This window comes from Molothrus aeneus, chromosome Z, assembly GCF_037042795.1.
Source record: "Molothrus aeneus isolate 106 chromosome Z, BPBGC_Maene_1.0, whole genome shotgun sequence".
Lineage (NCBI taxonomy): Eukaryota > Metazoa > Chordata > Aves > Passeriformes > Icteridae > Molothrus > Molothrus aeneus.
This window is the reverse complement of record NC_089680.1, coordinates 13699316-13717924: the sequence shown is the minus strand read 5'-3', so window position 1 is coordinate 13717924 and position 18609 is coordinate 13699316. Positions and strand designations below refer to the sequence as shown.

The following is an 18609-nucleotide window of genomic DNA, read 5'->3' as shown; positions in this document are numbered from 1 at the left end:
GATATTAGGCAACTGCACTTAAAAAGTATTGTATCCAAGGCCTTTTGGGATTATTGAATTAAACCTTCCACATCTAAGGGGTCTGACTCATTAAGGATCTTCATGTTTAGCAGACAGTCTGTACAAAGAAGATGCTGGGAACAAGAGCAAAGTGAGCAGGTCTCCCATTGTTGCTACAGCATCTATTATAAAACCAGTGGGGTACTTGCTGCATGAGGGAACTGCAAGACAGGCCTTACCTCTATAAACTATTTAGGTGGATGTCATTATCTTTACATCCCAATAAATTAACTTGTAGAATAAATAATTAAAGCAGAGAAATTTCTTCATGGGTAAAGAATCCAGTGAACAGGTCACTACTGTAGGAAATGTTGGCTCAGGCAGTTAAGTGAAAGGAGAGAGCAGAAACTGAGTTCATTCAGTGTTTCATGAGTCCTTCAACTACTTAGCAGTTATACAGATGGAAGCACGATAGCATATTCTCTTCAGTTTTTCAAAAAAGGACTGATGTCAGCTAAGATTTGTAAAATCCAAAATGGAGACAGGAATTTCATTCCTCCCAAAGTGGAAAAAACCCATGTCCATGTGTTATTTATGAACTAGTAACTTAAACAGAATCCTTTTTGTTATGCTGGTTTTGTGGCTCCAGTCTCCTTTCATACTTATACAGACACTCTAGGAATCATGTCTGGAGGTTACAATCTCTGCTAGTCTTTTGGGTACAGAACTTGGGAGTTGTAACCAACCAATACAGAAAGATCTACTTTGTAGCACTCTTCATGAAGATATTAGAAATTACTGTGTTGAAATTAACTGTGACCTAAGAATGCAGCCTGAACCCACCCTGCAAAACCTCTTTCATATACACTCTTCCAAGACCCATTGCTTCTTAGAACCATGCTCCCTGGCTCTCTTCTCCTTACACCTCTACTTGGACAGAGTGGCCAAAAGATGATAACTATGGGACAACATGAACCATTCCCTTGAGGGGTCACGAGCTGGGGATACTCACATGCATTTATAAAAATATTTCAGCTTTGAAGACAACAGTCCCAGCAGTAAAAACTTATTACACAAAAGATGGAGAGTCAGACTCTTTTCACAAGCCTACAGATGTATTATTAACATTTATAAGTTGTGAAAACACAACCTTCACAACTCCATCCTCACAATTATATTTTTCAACTTTGTCTTTCTAAGCTGCATGGAAGAGACACATTTAAAAAAATTTGTACAACTGGCATCAGAATTTTTAACATACTAAAAAGAATTGAGCCAAAGATGATATCACAAAGTCCCTTATGCTTAAGGGAAAATGTTAAATCAATTAGCAGTTGCCAGAATAAAGAAGCAACAATTTGATGTATAAGTTCCTTACAAAAATAACAAACTTTCCATGTTCTTCTGAAAGTGGTTATATTATGCAACAAGAAAACTTCACCATATTCTCAGTTCTTTAATGTTACAAAAGCTTTATTAGCATACGCTTCAGAAATTAAAATCAAAGGATTGTACTCACTAGCCAGAACTTTGAAGAGTTTATAAACACAAATGTACAGACTATGCCTTAGAGGGTTAATGTACTATTTTGAACTCAAGTATTGCAAATGGGAGTTAGCTTTGACACAGAATGTTCACACCCTCTGTAATAAATTCTTTTAACATACTTCATATTTCTTCCCATGTGAATGAGTGTCCTTGGAAGAATTATCTACTAGATAAAAGCTGAAGATGAAATCTAAGTCTAGACTTATTTAAAGGGGGTAGACACTGATCTTATAATCTGTGACAGTGGCTGATTAATGAGCTGCTCATGATTGCTGCAGGCCTCTCCAAACTGCAGGAGCAAATGATATTATAGCACTGGAAGGAATGTGCTATCTGGGTGCCACACCTTTGTTGAAACTTAAGAACTCATGTTGGCTCCTACTACATTTATTCTAGCTTTGAACTACCATAAGTACACGACCAGATACACGGTAACACATGTGCATGCCCTCACTCCTTGCCTGCTGCAGAAGCAGCAGAACTGCTGTGCCACAGAACACACGGTAACCATGCCCACTTGTAGCAGTCATGGTACATGCTGTGTGGGGCCCACTGTTCTGCTGGTTGTGCTCTTGTATAAACAAATTCAAAACTTCTGAAGCAGAATAGTAGTATCACATCCTTAGGGCTTGATTTGGTCTTGCCTGACAACCTGGATAATTTTATTTACATGTACACACATACACAGGCACATACACATACACATGCATGCACAAGACACGCCAGTATACACACACATATATTATAAAGAATAACAAATACACTGTAAACATAGCACATTCTGCATAACTAGAGAAACTTCTATTCAACTGTGTTCCAAGGTCAAAACAGAGCATGATTTAAATCTATAATAAAAAAGGCATATTACCTAATATTTAGTGATAACACAGTAATTTCTGATTACATCTTTCAAACAACTTTCAGGAAAAATTTTTAACCTCTACTAACTTGGTTTATAAAATACCAATGCTCTTAACGTGAAAACAACCCATACAAACTTTTAAAACTGTTCCCTGCACATTCATGTCTGAGACTTAGAGAAAAGAAAAGCCAACAGGAGAAAAGGGCAGAAATAGAAAAAAAAGTCATTGTAATCCCAAAAAGTAGACAAGAGAAATTTTATTACCTTTAGCTGAAAACAACTCTTCCTTTGGTTTATCTGCTTGCCATTTTTCTTCTTCTCATTTTTGGAGATAGTTCTCTTTCTAGAAGTATGCAGAAAATAACATCTTAACCACATCATCATGAACTTTATCACACCTTGAGTACACAGACTGTATCAGCCTCAGAAGACAATGAAGCCCTATAGCTTCTCAGCAGTGCCATTACATTCAATAACAAGGCTAAAATTCCACAAGTGAGACATGAAAGCACATTGAAAGCTCAATGCACACCACTCAGATGAACAATGATTTTTTTAAAGTACATTTTTTTGTACTTTAAATTGTAAATTGTAAATAAATTGTAAATAAATCCCCTCTCTAATCACAGCAGATATCTTTTCAGGGATTTTCTTGCATGAAAAAGGTTTAAGTAAAGACTATGCAGTGATAAATTAAGATTTCAACTACTCTTTTCACTTTGCTATGAGCTGGGTTTGGTATGTGAAGTGACACTATTGCCAAAACCCCTTACTTTACTCCCTAAGTTTCCCAAAACCAGATTCCAAGCAGTATGATAGTTTGCTCTTTCCTGTGGTGATCTCTTCAACAAATATGACTATGATTGAATGCATCAAAGAGCAATGACTGAGTAAAATATGAAGCAGTTGAGAATAATCCTGATGTTTACTATTCTAAATGCAGCTGGTTAAAAGAAGTTCTAGAAAAGCATTGACATGAACACTGATGTAGGATTATGAATAATTTAACATAGACTGACAGAATTTCAACAGTAACTGGGCACCAATGACTGCAAAAGTCACAAAAAGGTTCCACAGAAAACATCTCCAAAAGCACTTAACTGTATCATTACATATTATTAGAATAAATAAAACACAACTTTTTTTTTCATTACAGGTGATCTACTTAAAAGCATTGAACTGGCTAGAGGCATGGAGACTATCATGAAAACTTTATCTAGAAATTCAGTTAAACAACTAAGAATGTGAGTTACTTCAAAATAAACAGTTTACTACATTAAAGGCTAAAATTATATGTGTCATATAAAGTCACACAATTTCTGCATGAAACAGAGAATTTCTAGGCAATTCAGCAAATTGACTTACAAATGCTGAGAAGTTATTAGCTGATAACTAATAATGGGTAATGGACCTACCTGTGTTATAACTTTTCAATATCCAACTCAGTGAAGTGCAGAAGAACTCACTATCCACTTGAACTCAGCAGAAGCAGGAGAAAAAGGTGCTTATGTCTAGGGACCATGAGATAACCTTTCAGAACACCAGTGGAGACCAGGGCTCACTCATCCATGAGGTATTATAGAGAAAAGCATGGCTTTACCAGGAACTTGAAGGAGGATTTGCCAGATTACACCTTTCATAAGGAAAAGTCAGTCTTTATATGAGCATTTTTGTAACAAATAACCCTCTCGTGGAAGCTGAGTTCTAATACTACTATTAATTATGAGCACTGCACCCATCATAACATGTCACTTAATAAATGAGATAGTAAGTGATTAACACATCTTTTGCTGAAATATTGTTCCTCTAGAACTACTTCAACATCATTCCAAAGTACCTTTAAAAACTGTTGTACTGATACTCACTTTGTAATAATATTCAAACTGTTCACTTCAAAGAAGGAACTCAAATTGCTATGATATGGCACTGTCTTCTCTTGAGAAAAGGAATGCAGAGACCACTGTGACAGTAAAATTATTTTCTGAGATCAAAACTCCTAGTTAAAGGCATGAATGTAAAGACATGTAAAGACAGTCACATGCCCCAGTATTTAAAGTTATTAGATGTTTTTAAATAGACATTCACAGAAGCTACTTAATCAGTGCTTGGTAGAAACAGAGGCAGCTCAATAAGCAGAATGTATATCAAAGTTATGCAACAGAAACTCATCAGCAAATGCTTAATATTTTTTTTCCTATTAACATAATTATTTTGTAGTCAGTAAAAATGAAAATGACATGTTAGCATTTCAAAAACATGAGAAAATAACCCTCTAGGCTTTATATAACTATCAAAACAAGTACCAATACTTTATTTGCAAATTATTGTGCAAGAAATGATCGACTCAGCAAGTTTACCAGTCAACAAAGTGTGAGTTCTACCAGTTATAATCAATTTACATGTAATGATATGTCTAAATATGAATTTAAATGAGTTCTTGTCATTTCATGTTGATGAGCTGCTTTATCATCATAGATATGGACAGTGACCATAACTAATGTTGCAGAAACAGCAAAGCATGCACAAGTTTCATGAGCCAATGGTAACCCAGCAGGAATAAATTTGTTTTCATATAAAAAGACAGCCTTGGACTGCTAAGCCATGTTTATTTTCCAGTCAAATTAACAAAAATACTTTCTACAAGGTTATTTCTAGACATTTGCTATATATGCTGCATCCGCTGCAAATACACAGTATGAATCACAAGTTTTCTCACCTTGAAACCTACTGCATTTCTCTTGCAATGCATGAAAAGAACTCTGAGGCCAACACAAAATAAAGAACCTTTCACCATTATCTCTGTTGTATATAAATATACATTCATAAAACTTGCAAAAGAAATATTCTGGAGATTAAGGTAATTCTAGGTTCTATTACAGCACATTGGTCATATCCCCGCACAACCATCTTTAATACAATCATTAAAAATTTAAAACAACTGGGGCAAATGAAATAAAGTTCCACTGCAGTGTTGATCAAATGATATGTTGGAAAAATGCAAGACAAAGACAGGTTTAACATACAAGAATGTGTAATTATAGGCTGGCCTCAAAAATGTCTTCATTTAATACAATTAAATTAATATAATGGCACCAACTTTATCAAAAGGACACCATTAAGTCCTAAAGTGATTTTCATTTTGCTCATGATAGAGGAAGTAAGATCAACAAAGCTTAACATTTTCTAAATTATAATCCTTTTCATTTCCCCTAGCTTTATTACTAATATAGATATTCTGATAGAATACTCAAATATAATTTTTACTGATATACAGAATCATTTAAATGCATATTTGGTACAATTTCTTATTTTTGGTGTTCAGTAGTTGCTTTTGTTTTGATAAAATGATATAGCAGATTTATGCTTAACATCACAGATACATTTTTTCTATGTAAAGAATTACAGAGCTTTTTCAATTGTGGAATGGTATGTTTCTACACGTGAAATTTTAAAAATGCTGCATGAACCTGTGACTTTGTCATTACACAGATCAACCATCAGGAACTGTAATGAGCATGAGGTGACACACATTTCTATCTTGGCTTCGTACAAGTATGGACACATTCAAAATGTTGTAACATCTGTATGATTTGCTGTTACTTTGGTGATTGTGATATTCCAGGTGCAGATGCAAAGTGCACCTTAATGGTCCTCATAGAAGTACTTTTATCCCCCTGTATTTTAAAGGCATCAGATTCTTTTATTCTCCCTTGTAGCGAGGAGGTCTCTTCTCCTTAAATGCAAGAAGGCCTTCAATTCTATCTTTTGTTGGGATAGTCTGCAATGAGCAGAGTAACAATTCATTATTGACACCAAAAACAATACCAAGAAAAATATTTTCATACAAATCCTAGTTCTTCAATGCATCCAAGATGCATCAGAAAAACTATAGTAACTATAATACAACAGAAAAAATAAAACTATATAGTCAGATATAGGAATGTATCAGACTCTTCAAGGGCATGACAAAAGGCTGATGAACAATTTGGATGGAGAAAGGAGTACCTTTTCTCCAAACAGATGAGTTAAAATAATTCTGTAGGATTTGAGGTTTGTTGTGGTTTTGTTTTTCTTTTGGGGGTGGGAGGTGGGGGAAAGAGAGGAAAGTGGGGTTTGGGTTTCTTGGAGGTTTTATTGTTGGGTTAATTTTGGGTTTTTGGGAGGGGGGAGAAGGTTAATAACCTGACTACCACATCTTAAATAAGCATATCATGCTGATGCTTCTATTTCCATCATAAAAATCTTGTCTCAAAGTTTAAGAACATATAATCTCAAACACATCATTCCCATGTTTCACTGGCAAAGAGGTTTGTCTCAAATTTTTATTGGCTAGCACATATGCCACTAGCGCATGTGTTAGTGAAGTGTCCTTTGTATTCTTTCATGTTAAACCAAAACAAAGCAAAAGCAAGGCAGTTCTTGGACTGGCATGGTAGTATATGACTGGCTAGGTGTATGGCTGGTATGCTTCACTACCTTCACCCTAACAGTACTGGTACCGATGTGTCCTGAACTACACTTCCTCCCTTAAATTCCTTACAAAATCAGACCAAGTAGATGGAAGTTTAAATAAAATGCCCAGAAGTTTGCAGAAGAAATCACAAAGCAATATCCAGTTAAATTTCTGCATGTTTCATAAAAGGCATCACAAAGCCTGTTTTCTGTGTTTTCTTCATGTAATCGTATTTACATACCTGAGCATAACAAGCTTCTTCAATTGCTAAACCTGTTACTAAGTCGACCTGAGGAAAAGAATACAACGGTTTTTACAAGAATTTTTATTTATTATATATTATTCATAATAGCTAAATTACAACTCACAGCTAACATAAATATTGTGTTTTTATATGCCACATACTAAAATACTTGTGCAAAGTTCTCCTACTACTTTAAATGCTACACTGACATGTGGTAAGAGTGGTTAGTATTTCTGTAAAAGACTCCTGATTTAGCCATACAACTAGCATGTGCTACACTCAAAAAATGTCTGCTCTTTACTACAAGTCATCTGGTTGGGTAAAAACCATTAGCTACTTGTACATTTATAATAGTTTCATTTACTACAGAAGAAAAGATGCACTGTATGATTACTTTTTTTTTTCTGAAACAATGTACCTTCAAAATATCATATAAGAATAGGATAGCATACCACAAAATAAACACAAATTCAAGTTCAAAAGTATTTAAAACAGAAAAATAAAGAGGACCATGGCTGTCCTGCATCATCATCATCATCATCATCATCATCATCATCATCATCATCATCATCATCATCTATTTTTAATACATTTAGTTTCTTTGTGAGATGTCCTGAACAGTTGAAAAGGCTGAATTTTGGCCTTGTGATTTCTCTGTCTTAAGCACCACATGCTACAGAATTCACTAGCTCTCCCCGTGACCACCAGAAGGACTAGGGCTATGCACCACAATCAGTTTTCAAGGGGAGATAAGTTAGAGTGTAAGTTATCAAATGAAGCCATGAAATCTGTGCCATGGTAGTTTTGTAACAACAGCTTGAACAACCATTTGGCTTGATTGGTTTTGATATAGTAGATCTTGTCTTGGGCCTCAAGATTGAACTAGAGATGATCATTCAGAGACCATCTAACCCTATCATCCCTAATTCTCTAAACATCATTATTTTGACCTTTCAATCCACTGTATCTGGCAGTCAGATAACTTAGCTTGTAGCATTTTGAACCTTGGGTATTGAAATCAATCTCAAATTCCACCATTCCTTGCTGTGGAAAACTAACATACTCTGTGCAATGGCATCTGAGTTTGATTCTCAGGCCACCACTTACTGGTATTACGCTTTGCTGAGCTCACTGGTTGTTTTTGTGACTTTTAAGAAAAAAGGACAAATTCATCTTCTTGGACTCATATGCTGCACATGGTATGATCCTCTTTCCCTTGTAACAGGTTGAGCTACAAAGTGTTTTGGTGCAGAGCCTAACTTTAAAAATTAACAGACCTGCTGAACTCAGCATTAGGATATGTAAAACTAAAGTAAAACACATGTCCAGATGGGATTTTAAATGAGCTTTAGAGCTAGTTCAATAGTGTGGCAATGGAGTGGTAATCAGAATCAAATATGAAATCAGGTTCCAGGTACAATTTTAACACTAACTGCTATTAAACTATTTTTAAAAAATAATATGCCCTTCAGCCTTTAACTTTATTAGTTACTAAACACTGAGAGCTTGACAGACTTAACAGAGTATGACTTGATCATTTTTCCCACCTGAGATTTGAAACACAATTTGTTCACAGTAGTTTATGTTTACTTTCTACTATTAATAATTAGCAGATTACACTACTCTTGAGGTTACTAAGCCTTTTTACAGAAATCAGCCTGAGATTTAAAAAATTACATTTCACTCTTTAGAAAGTTTTGACCAAACAGACTTTGAAAGACTACACAACGATGAAATAAAAACAATTCTAGAAAAAGAATTTCACCTCAGTACAACTGTTGCCAACCTGACTTCCAGCCTACTCTCATGGAAAGTACAGATCCTTACCTCCATTCCCTGATTGATAGCCAGTTTTGCAACTCTCATTGCTACTGGTCCCTAAAATGAGAGAAAAAGTTTATTTACATGTTATCAAAACCTGCAAGATTTGTAACAAAAGAGTCTGCACATAATCCTAATCTTATATTAGGATCATCTAGACTTTGGACTATTGTTAAATTTACAATATATAAGTCATATATCCTAGATTTGATCACTATAGTAGACACTTGTTTCTAAACTGATAGTTTGAATATTAAGAAAAAGTAAAAGTATACTATTTTCAAAAGAACCTAATTATTGTGTTTGGTTTATGCTTCAAAGGTGCTGAGTGTGTCCACATTTGTCAAGCTTTATCAATTTCCTTCAAAACAAGGCTCAGAATGGCCACTTTTAGATACATCATTATAGGTCTTTGCAAGGTCAGTCCTATATCCCTACTACTACACAATGGAGACATGTGAAAATAAGTAATCATGAAATAAAATTAACTGATGCAAGCTTCAAACCTACAGTATGCTATTGCAAAGCCTGCTCTGGTCAAGTGATGATACTCTCCCATGAGCAGCTGAGATCCCCTATAAGCAGAGGGATTCTCACATTTGCCTCCAATGTGCTGCAGAACTGCAAGACATCTTTGGGAATCATGTCAGTCCTGTGCATATCCATCAGCATCAGGTTCTATATATTCAGGCCTGTTGATTTGGGAAAAGCCAAATGCTTATGAGACAGTACTGATAAAAAGTTGTAACCATCAATCAACTTTCCAGAACCACTGTATGTTAAAATTTTTACTGTATTTTAAATTTTAATTGTCTTTCTATCAAGGTGCTTAAGACACAAATAACCACCAATAAATGCCATACCTAAGCTGTAACATTTTACTTTTCAATGAAAAATTTTAGCTGTTACACTTGTGATCCAATAAAGTCGTCCACTAATTATTTTCTTTTTCTGCCTTCTATAAATTTTCTACTGGGGACATTTTGCCTCTCTTCTGAGGAGCTCCACAGCAACAAAGTAATCCATTAAAATAACTGCTATACTAAAAATTAAACCTGTATATTTTTTTTTTCTTGTTTAAAAGTTGAAAGCCAGAATATATAATGAAAACACAGACCAGATCATGGCAAGATAAGGAGTGATGGAGGTTTTTTCCTTCACTATGAAATAATTACCATATAACACCATTCAATACAAGAGAGAAAACTTCAAATTACTTGTTACATAATTAGCACAGCTTTTCGATACATAATTCTGTGACAGTTCTCTTTAATAAAGCTGTTTCTTTTTCAGCGTTATTATTTGGTAAAAACTAAAAAACAAAATAAAAATAATTTGTAATACCTGAGGTAAGAATTCTCTCGCCAGAGCTAATGCTCTTCTGTATGCAGCATCCCCTGCTTCATTCTGTTCTACCACATGGCTAATCAATCCTATTGATTTTGCTTCCTCACCATCTACAACGCGTGCAGAGAAGATTAGTTCTTTTGCCAATGACACTCCAATTGTGCGAGGTAATCTTTGTGTCCCCCCTAGGGTTTGTAAAAAGACAAAATGCAACTATTAGTTTCCCATGTATCTATACCACAAATGTAGATGCCTTACTCATCTCAAGTATTTTCATTTTAAATTCCATAAACAACTACATAGACATACAGAAATTCAACTAGTACAACGGCAATATTAAGTACCTTCTTCTGTTTTTCAGAGTACATCTAAATTGAAATCAATTGCCCTGTTTCTTAGAAAGACATGTAAATAACTGAAAATAGGTACTATTACTAGAGATTCTGTTCTATTACAGACAAGTTACCTTACTTGTATCAGCCAAAAGCTGAAGAAAAACTACTTGACAGTAATTAACAAATCCAAACCCTCTGTTTCTTTTGAAAACTACGTATTTTTATTATATAAATCACCACTTTCAAAGAACTATACTTAGAAAGAAAATATACCTTAATAAGTCCATTCTAGAATTTGCACCTTAGGGACAATATTTACAGGTAAACTAAACTAAAAGCATTACTAGACAAAGTCTCTAAGAAGCCGTGGTTTTGACTCATCTCTTACTCCTGCATAATTGTTACAAACTTGAAGTGTGATTACAAAAACTAGGGAAGAACAATGACAGGTGCAGATCAGCAGAGAAAAGCATCCAACTTTATAAGAGTTAGCATTTCTTAGCACATTTAAAACTTCTTTGACTTATCAGCAATTTCACGAAGTCAATAAGCAGTAACTACATTAACCAGAAATTAAGATTGCTTAGCTGGGCTAACAATTAACTTTTGAGAACTAACAAACAGTGAGAATGTGGGAATAACCATTATCAAAATGGAAGATGTAGATTCAAATCACTGAAGCACATGTTTATGAATTAAGACAGCAGAAATAGCCTTTATCCAGGAAAAAGGATTTTGAAAATCACAAGGTCTACCATTTTGACATGGATCTGAAAAAAATACTCAATTTACAAAAACAATCTGTAAGCAAAAATTTCTTTCCAAAAACTTATTTCTGCAAGATCATGCTAATATATTTAAATGTAAATATATGTATATATGCAAGAGGACTATTTATAGGAGTTGTTCAAAGCTGGGCAGTATAACACTGTGCAAATGTGTGTTCAACTAACAAAATATTTTAATTTCTACTACATAATGTGGACTAAACCACCAGTATTTTATTCAAGCCATTCAGTTCTCAGTGATGTTTCCTGAAAATACTTTCAATACATTATGAGATAAACAAACTGACTGGAAACAAACTAAATTTTTTGTGATGTAATAATTCAGCTTTCAACTACTATTTTTCTGAACAATAAGCTTCAGTACTACTGTATTTTTTTCCATAAAATCAGATCTGCCTTTGAACATCTTACAAAATACAAAATTGTAGTTTGGAGGATTTCTGTCTTTCTAGAATAGTAGAAGATGATGGTCTATAACAAAAACTGAGTTACATTTTCCAGTCAAAAACTGGAGGAATGAAAAAAATTATTATAACTATTAAAATAAAATTTGTAGAACAAAAGCATTAGTAAATACAAATAATGTGATATTCTCTATGATCCTGCAGTGCTTGAGAGGATTTTAGCAAGTCAGTCCTAATGGTCAAGGGCAACAGATATTCAATAAATTCTGCTAATTCTGCTAATTTCTAAAGCTACGTGATAGTGCTAGGGTAAAATTTTGCTACCAGCACAATTTAGGGACATCTTTAAGAAAGGGGCAAGGGATGCACATACATGAAAGTAATCCCACACTGGATCCCAAAAAACACTACAAACTCCGAAGCATAAGCCTTCCCTTCGGCCTTGGCTTGCCTCACTGGTGACATTCATGGAGAATGACTAAAGCTGTATCTATCAAATTTATACCAGACCTACATGCCAGAAAAATGTGATCTGTGTTTCCAAGAAACTCACTGTTTCTGATACTGAGCTGTTCCACCACCACCATCCCCACCAAACATTTATTGGGTTTTTTATTTAAACACTGAATGTCTTAATTTCTCACCCAAATAAGCTGTCACACAAATCAACATATATTCTTATACACATTTTAAGGACACATTGGAACATAGCAAATGTCTAAATTATTCTCCTTAAGAATATTTTAGTCACAAATTATTCCTTTCATGGCAGCGATGGAATCTAGAAAAGCATCCAGTTTGGCTTTTGATTAAAGAAAATTGTTTGTCCAAATCATAAGACCTGAAACCATATGAGGCTGTATTTACTGACTCTGCATCTTCTGCTGCTTTCTTGCACGTATTCCTAGTATTTTTCTTTACTTAATTATCTGCCCCTTTACTGTTTTATCTCTTCTATTACTGCTTTACCAGGAAATGCTGAAAACAAAGTTTCATTGAGCAACAATATTTCATAACTTTGACCAAACAATGGATATGTTGAAGCATGAAAGAGTGTTTATAGATTAAAAAAAACTGTTCTTGCCAGTGTCTTACACAATAATGATTAAAGAGAAAAAAAAAAAAAAAAGCAGACTATAGTTGTTTTGCTGCCTCCTACACTGAAAAGCCATTTAGCAGAGGAGCATACTCTTTGATTAATATTTACAGAACAGGAACCAACAATTCACTGCATCAATCATATATATTCAGTAGTAGGGGTAACAAACTTGCACATACAAAAGCTGTAAGACCAAATTAATCAAATGCAAACAACACACTATAATACATCCACCACACTGAAGCTGCATCTATTTATGAAGAAAAGATGGAGTATGCCACAGATAGATGTTCTGTTTTGGTAATACACAAAGAACACATAGTGTCTGCCAACTATAATCAGAGCTAAAGGAAGTAACACCCAGTCTTCAAAGACGTTACTTAACCAAGGCATTTCATCTAAATGTAGTGCAGAATTTGATGGGAGAAGTTGTTTCATCTTCACAAATTTAATGACATGTTATTTCAAGGACTAGTGATCTGGTATTACTCACTGTGCTGATAAAAGTATTTAACATGCAGTTGCAAAGTAAATGTGTTCTTACCTGAAATGGTATACAGTCAATGTTGTAATAATTGCAACTAGCATTTTTAGATACATTATTACGTATTTAAAGTTTGTTTACTGTGAAAAGACACAGTAAACAAAAGACTGCTAATTTCTGGTACAAAAACTATTAAACGGTATTTTAAAAAATTTAACAAATAGTTGATTTTGTATGAATATTTATTTACTGTGAGTAATTCATCATTTACAAAATATTTACACAACTGGTTTGAATTAAGGGAATTACGTGATAAATGCCCAAGAGTATATCCAACAAGATGAAGCAACCAGCTTACTGGAAATAGATTCATCATTCTGGCAGAGAATATCTACAGTCAGTAGTTTCTCATAGCTGACGGCACTGTCAAAACATATTGGAAAAAATCGTGTTCTGACAAAAAAAAAAAATCCAAAATTTAATTCAGTAATAATCATGTTTACTAAATCAAGTAAAAACCAGTCTTCCTATCCTATCCTATCCTATCCTATCCTATCCTATCCTATCCTATCCTATCCTATCCTATCCTATCCTATCCTATCCTATCCTATCCCATCCCATCCCATCCCATCCCATCCTATCCTTATCCTATCCTTTGTTTGAGTCACAGCAAATGAATTAAACTGACAGGTTTCTAGCTTTCTTCTTTTAAAGAGTGCACATCTTATATTTTATTAATAATCAGTGGTAATAATGAGTGGTGAAACCAAAACCAGTCATCCACAAACCTTCTAATTAGAAGTAAAATGTATCCTTGTGATTTTTTTTGCAGAAAACTCTAAGTAGATTTTTTAGTCTTCCATTGAAGCTCATAAAAATATGGAAGCAGAAAACTACTATTTATAATAGTTAATCCTCAACAATGTAAATCCACAAAAAAACCCTAATATGGATAAAGTTATTATTTTATATAACACTTTTCAGTCATGTTATGTCCTATTTTAAAAGTCTGTAAGAAAAAAATATGTAACAAACATAGCTTCCACTTTAAAAGTACCTGCCATCTGTTGCTGAGTTAAGAAGTTTTCAAAATACAAAACATGCTAAATTCTAAACACTGTACCAAGATAACATTCAACACCAATTTTCCAACAGACTATTTCCAAGATTAGGTCTTGATCCTGAGAAGTTGTGTATGTTTTAGTTAATTTAAATCCAGGTATAAATCTTTATGGGCTCAGGCATTCCCAGTTTTGTCTCAGAAGAAAACATCAAGAACCCTTCTCCAGCACAAACCAGAGACCCAACTAACAACCAAAACCAGCTTAGACTGGGAAAGACACCCATAAAGATGCAAAAAGATGACAGGGTGAAAACGTGATGGAGAAGAAAAGAAACAAAACACTATTTCTGTAAGAGGAAGAAAAGCACTGAGATGACAAAGAGCAGGCGGTAGGTAAGGCCACTCTTATACACGGCCGCTAAAGTTATTTGGAAAAAGACTGGAGATCTGAGGCAAGACTGAGACAGTGGCCTGAAGCTGACTCAGAGGTTGCTCCAGGGTTTGTAGGGACTGAGGAAAGAAGTTTTTTTAGCAAAATTTCATAGTAGGTTGCCCAAAGGGCTCACACAAGTCTGGCTTGTCAGTAAAGCCAAAGGAAGCTCTACAGGCATGCCAGACATAATCTCCCTAGTCGAGGTCCAAGAGGCAGGACAACTTGCTGTATATGCCAGCCTGGCTGTGGCAAACCCCATCTCCAAAACAGCCCACTTAATTTGCAAGTCAGTCCTTAACTTTCACAATCCATTCTATTCATCTGCATCTGTGGATTGGTTTATTTAAAAACTGATCTGAAAAATACCTACAGCAAACCGCCATGTGTGGGTGGCTTGAAGATGACAGCTTAAATCAGAAGAATGCAGTACTTGGCTTGAAGATGTATGAATGCTTAAGATGCATGAGAGGAAGTGTAAATACACTTTAAGAATTCACTAGCAGTTAAATAATTACAGCTTTTGTACTGAAAGATGAAATGGTCATGTAAATTAGAAAAACTAATTTATTTCCAAAATAAGTAATTGTCTTGTAGATTGAGAAAATAGAAGATGGTTTCCTAGCACATGGCTGAATATGTGAAATGGATGGAACCAAAGAAATGCATCTGGAACCAAAGTTTATAAAATGGACTCCACTTCAAAAGGGATTCTGCACCTGGCGTAAGGAGCTCACTTCACATTTCACTCAAAAACACGGTACAAACAACTCCACTGTCAGACAAAACACTGTTTGAGAAGCACAGATCTGTTATTCCCCATAGACACCCAGGACTTGCAACTCCAGGCAAAGCTAATGCACACGCTGACAATATTATATTTGTTTTTAAACTGAAATTATTTGAGGGAAAAAAAACCCAAAACAAACCAGAAATGCCAAAGACTGTTCATCTACTTATTAATGTCTACTTAAGTGTACATAAGTGCAACAAGCATGAGCACACAGAGATACTCAGCAAGACCATGTGCCTTCCTGTTACTCCATATAGGAGCTTGGTATTTTATTTGATGATGCAATCAGTCACCTTAAACAAAATTCAGAAGTAGATACACATTAAGACATAAGTCTTCTTGCTGCAGATAGATATTAATGGCCCACAAGAAGGCATTTTCCAGTTTCAAAATTACACCCACAGATTTATGAAGTCATTACTCAGCTGTAACAACAGGTAGGAGGTTTAGATCAGTGCTGCACTGTATGATCATACTTCACAAATCATGTGGGATTCATGTGTAATATTAAGTAAGAACTTTTATTTAACTTGAATTTAAACAAATAATTTTTCTAGTCCATATTCTTATACTTTTCAATCTACTATGACAGCTAAACTTCATTTAATATGAAAATCAAGACAAGAAAGAAACAGACATGAGAAAAACTTTTATCACTACCTACGGCAAGTGAAAGAGAAAAATTAATTACCATGGTAGTATCCTATTTTACTTATATTTTTAATGAGATCACAGTCTGAAATTGGATCAATTACTATAGTTTTCAATGGACAGAATTGAAATGAATAAACAATAAGCAAAGCAAAAAAACAGACTAATAAATCTGTAGTCTTCACTGCTTAAAAGCAAGTGACTTGAATGTTTTCCTCACTTGAGTGCTCTTCTTACAGAAATCTACCATTTTATTCTTCCACATAGCAAAGAAATCTGCTAAACCCCTCAACCAATTCCTGTTCCTTAACTCTATTCTTTCTCCCATCCTGACTACTATCAAATTAATCTGCTTTCAACTCTTCCAGAGTAATGGGTTTTTAAGAATTGATGTCTGAAATTATTCATCCCTGAAATTCTGTGACTTGAGCAGCACTAAAGAAAGGAGAATTGGTAGTTAATACGATGGAAGCTCAGGGAAAACGGCAAAGTCAATGCAACAGCAGGAGGACACAATCTCACCTGGTTCAGCTACCAAATCCCAAGAAGGCAGAGCACTCTCTCTACTGATAAATATATGCCAAATTAAGTTGTACACGCCAAGCACAGTTTTCATCGTAAGTATAATGTACTCCCAGCAGAAGATGCATACACTACAGCTACACTGCAGCTTACCTAGTACTTAGGCTATAACATAACATCTACAACAATTTGGGGGGGATTTTTGAAAACACAGATTCTACAAAAAACCTGGCCAAATCTTTCAATACTGGCATGCATTAATATAGCAATATGCAATGCAAAAAGAAAAATGTTCCATAAATTGGAACATGAAATACATTAGTATCAACATTTCAGTTTAAAGCCAGTTCCTGTGCAACGGTGGACATACTCCAATAAGCACAAACTGGTATTTTAACACTTTATTGTCTGGGACTCCTCAAACATTTTTCCTTAACTTCAGCTCTTCCATCACCTTCTTCATATTTTTTAATTCTTGGAAAAAAAACCCAGAAATCAATATGTGAGAGGAAATCAACAAAGAGACTAAATAAGCAATTATTCCCAGTAGTCATCTGACAGATGGTTACAACACTACAGGAATAAAATACATTAAGAAAATACCTTTTATGTTCCTCTTGCCTGCTGCTGTGACATAGCAATACAGGACAGAAGTCACTGTTTTTAGCATGCAATGCAACATGTATTGTATGCAATGGCAAGTCTTTCCCCCACAGATGAAGAAACTAGTGCTAATTATATTCTTCTGTCACCTAATCGAGCACACGTGAGTTGGAATTAATGGACCTTTACAGTTTTAAGGATCAAGAAATTAGACACTAATTTTGTTTTTCTTACATCCTACATCCAAATTCCAGGAAGAAAGACATTAGGGGCTATGTAGGCATGAGGTAATGAAGAAATGAACCTGTATCAACAGCAAGAGCTAGAATAGCTGCCCTGCATCTGTGGGGCCCTTCACTGCACTTATTAAAAAAACTTACAAATATATTTTAATTAATATAAGTCATTAAGAATAGTTTGTATAAAAACCACTAAGCCTCAACAAGATAGGGAACACCACTCATTTCTGACTAGCTGGCTTCATCCTGCTCTTCAGGCAGGACTATTCTGAAGTGAGCAGAGTCCACCACTGAACACTTTGTGCTTCTACTTGTGGCTACAGCCCACCTGCTGGCTCCTAGTTTCTATAAGGGCACTCCTACATGCAGATCCTCTGACCCTTCTCTGGCAGCAACCCATCTGGCTTGACTAAAGATTCAGTGCTTGAGCTCTCCCAAATCCTCAGCAGGTTAGAAACATTTTACTGGAGCCTGGAGACATCAAAAGTTCTATTACTGCCTAACTCCTTCAGAGAACACATGGCATTTGAGCAAGAAACTAAAATTTAAAAAAAAAATCTTTAAATAAAGGAAACTTTTCACTTGAAATCTGAAGAGAATAATGGAATCTTTAAGGAAAAAAAAGGTTAAATGACAAACCTTGTAAGAGTCCATTAGCCTGCACAGCCAGAAATTTGATGAGCAAGCATGAACCTACATCACCTTCTTGGCCTCAGTCTCTTTTTTTTCTTAGATAAAATGGTATTTTTAAAAAGACTGACTACTTTTGTTTCATTTTAAGCCTGTGATGTGTTTCACCCTAGTTACTGCCAGCCTTCTTCCCTATCCAGATTCAGTTGTAACATTTATTATTCTTGGAAGTAGACCACTGAAACAGCTCAAAAATTGAAAGCATTTATCACACCTCCATTTTTAATCCTAGA

The 18609-nt window shown here is 34.9% G+C and overlaps 1 protein-coding gene across 1 annotated transcript in view; it reads right to left on the bottom strand.

Moving 5' to 3' along the window:
- Window positions 1-4996: 4996 nt before the first annotated feature.
- AUH (AU RNA binding methylglutaconyl-CoA hydratase) overlaps window positions 4997-18609 on the bottom strand; it is a 113143-nt gene continuing 99530 nt past the window's right edge. The window contains exons 7-10 of the mRNA XM_066568877.1: window positions 10273-10460; window positions 8935-8985; window positions 7105-7152; window positions 4997-6188 (exon numbers count right to left, since the gene is read on the bottom strand). Coding sequence (XP_066424974.1) covers window positions 6111-6188; window positions 7105-7152; window positions 8935-8985; window positions 10273-10460 — 365 coding nt within the window. The 3' untranslated portion in view covers window positions 4997-6110. The remainder of the gene's footprint in view (window positions 6189-7104; window positions 7153-8934; window positions 8986-10272; window positions 10461-18609) is intronic.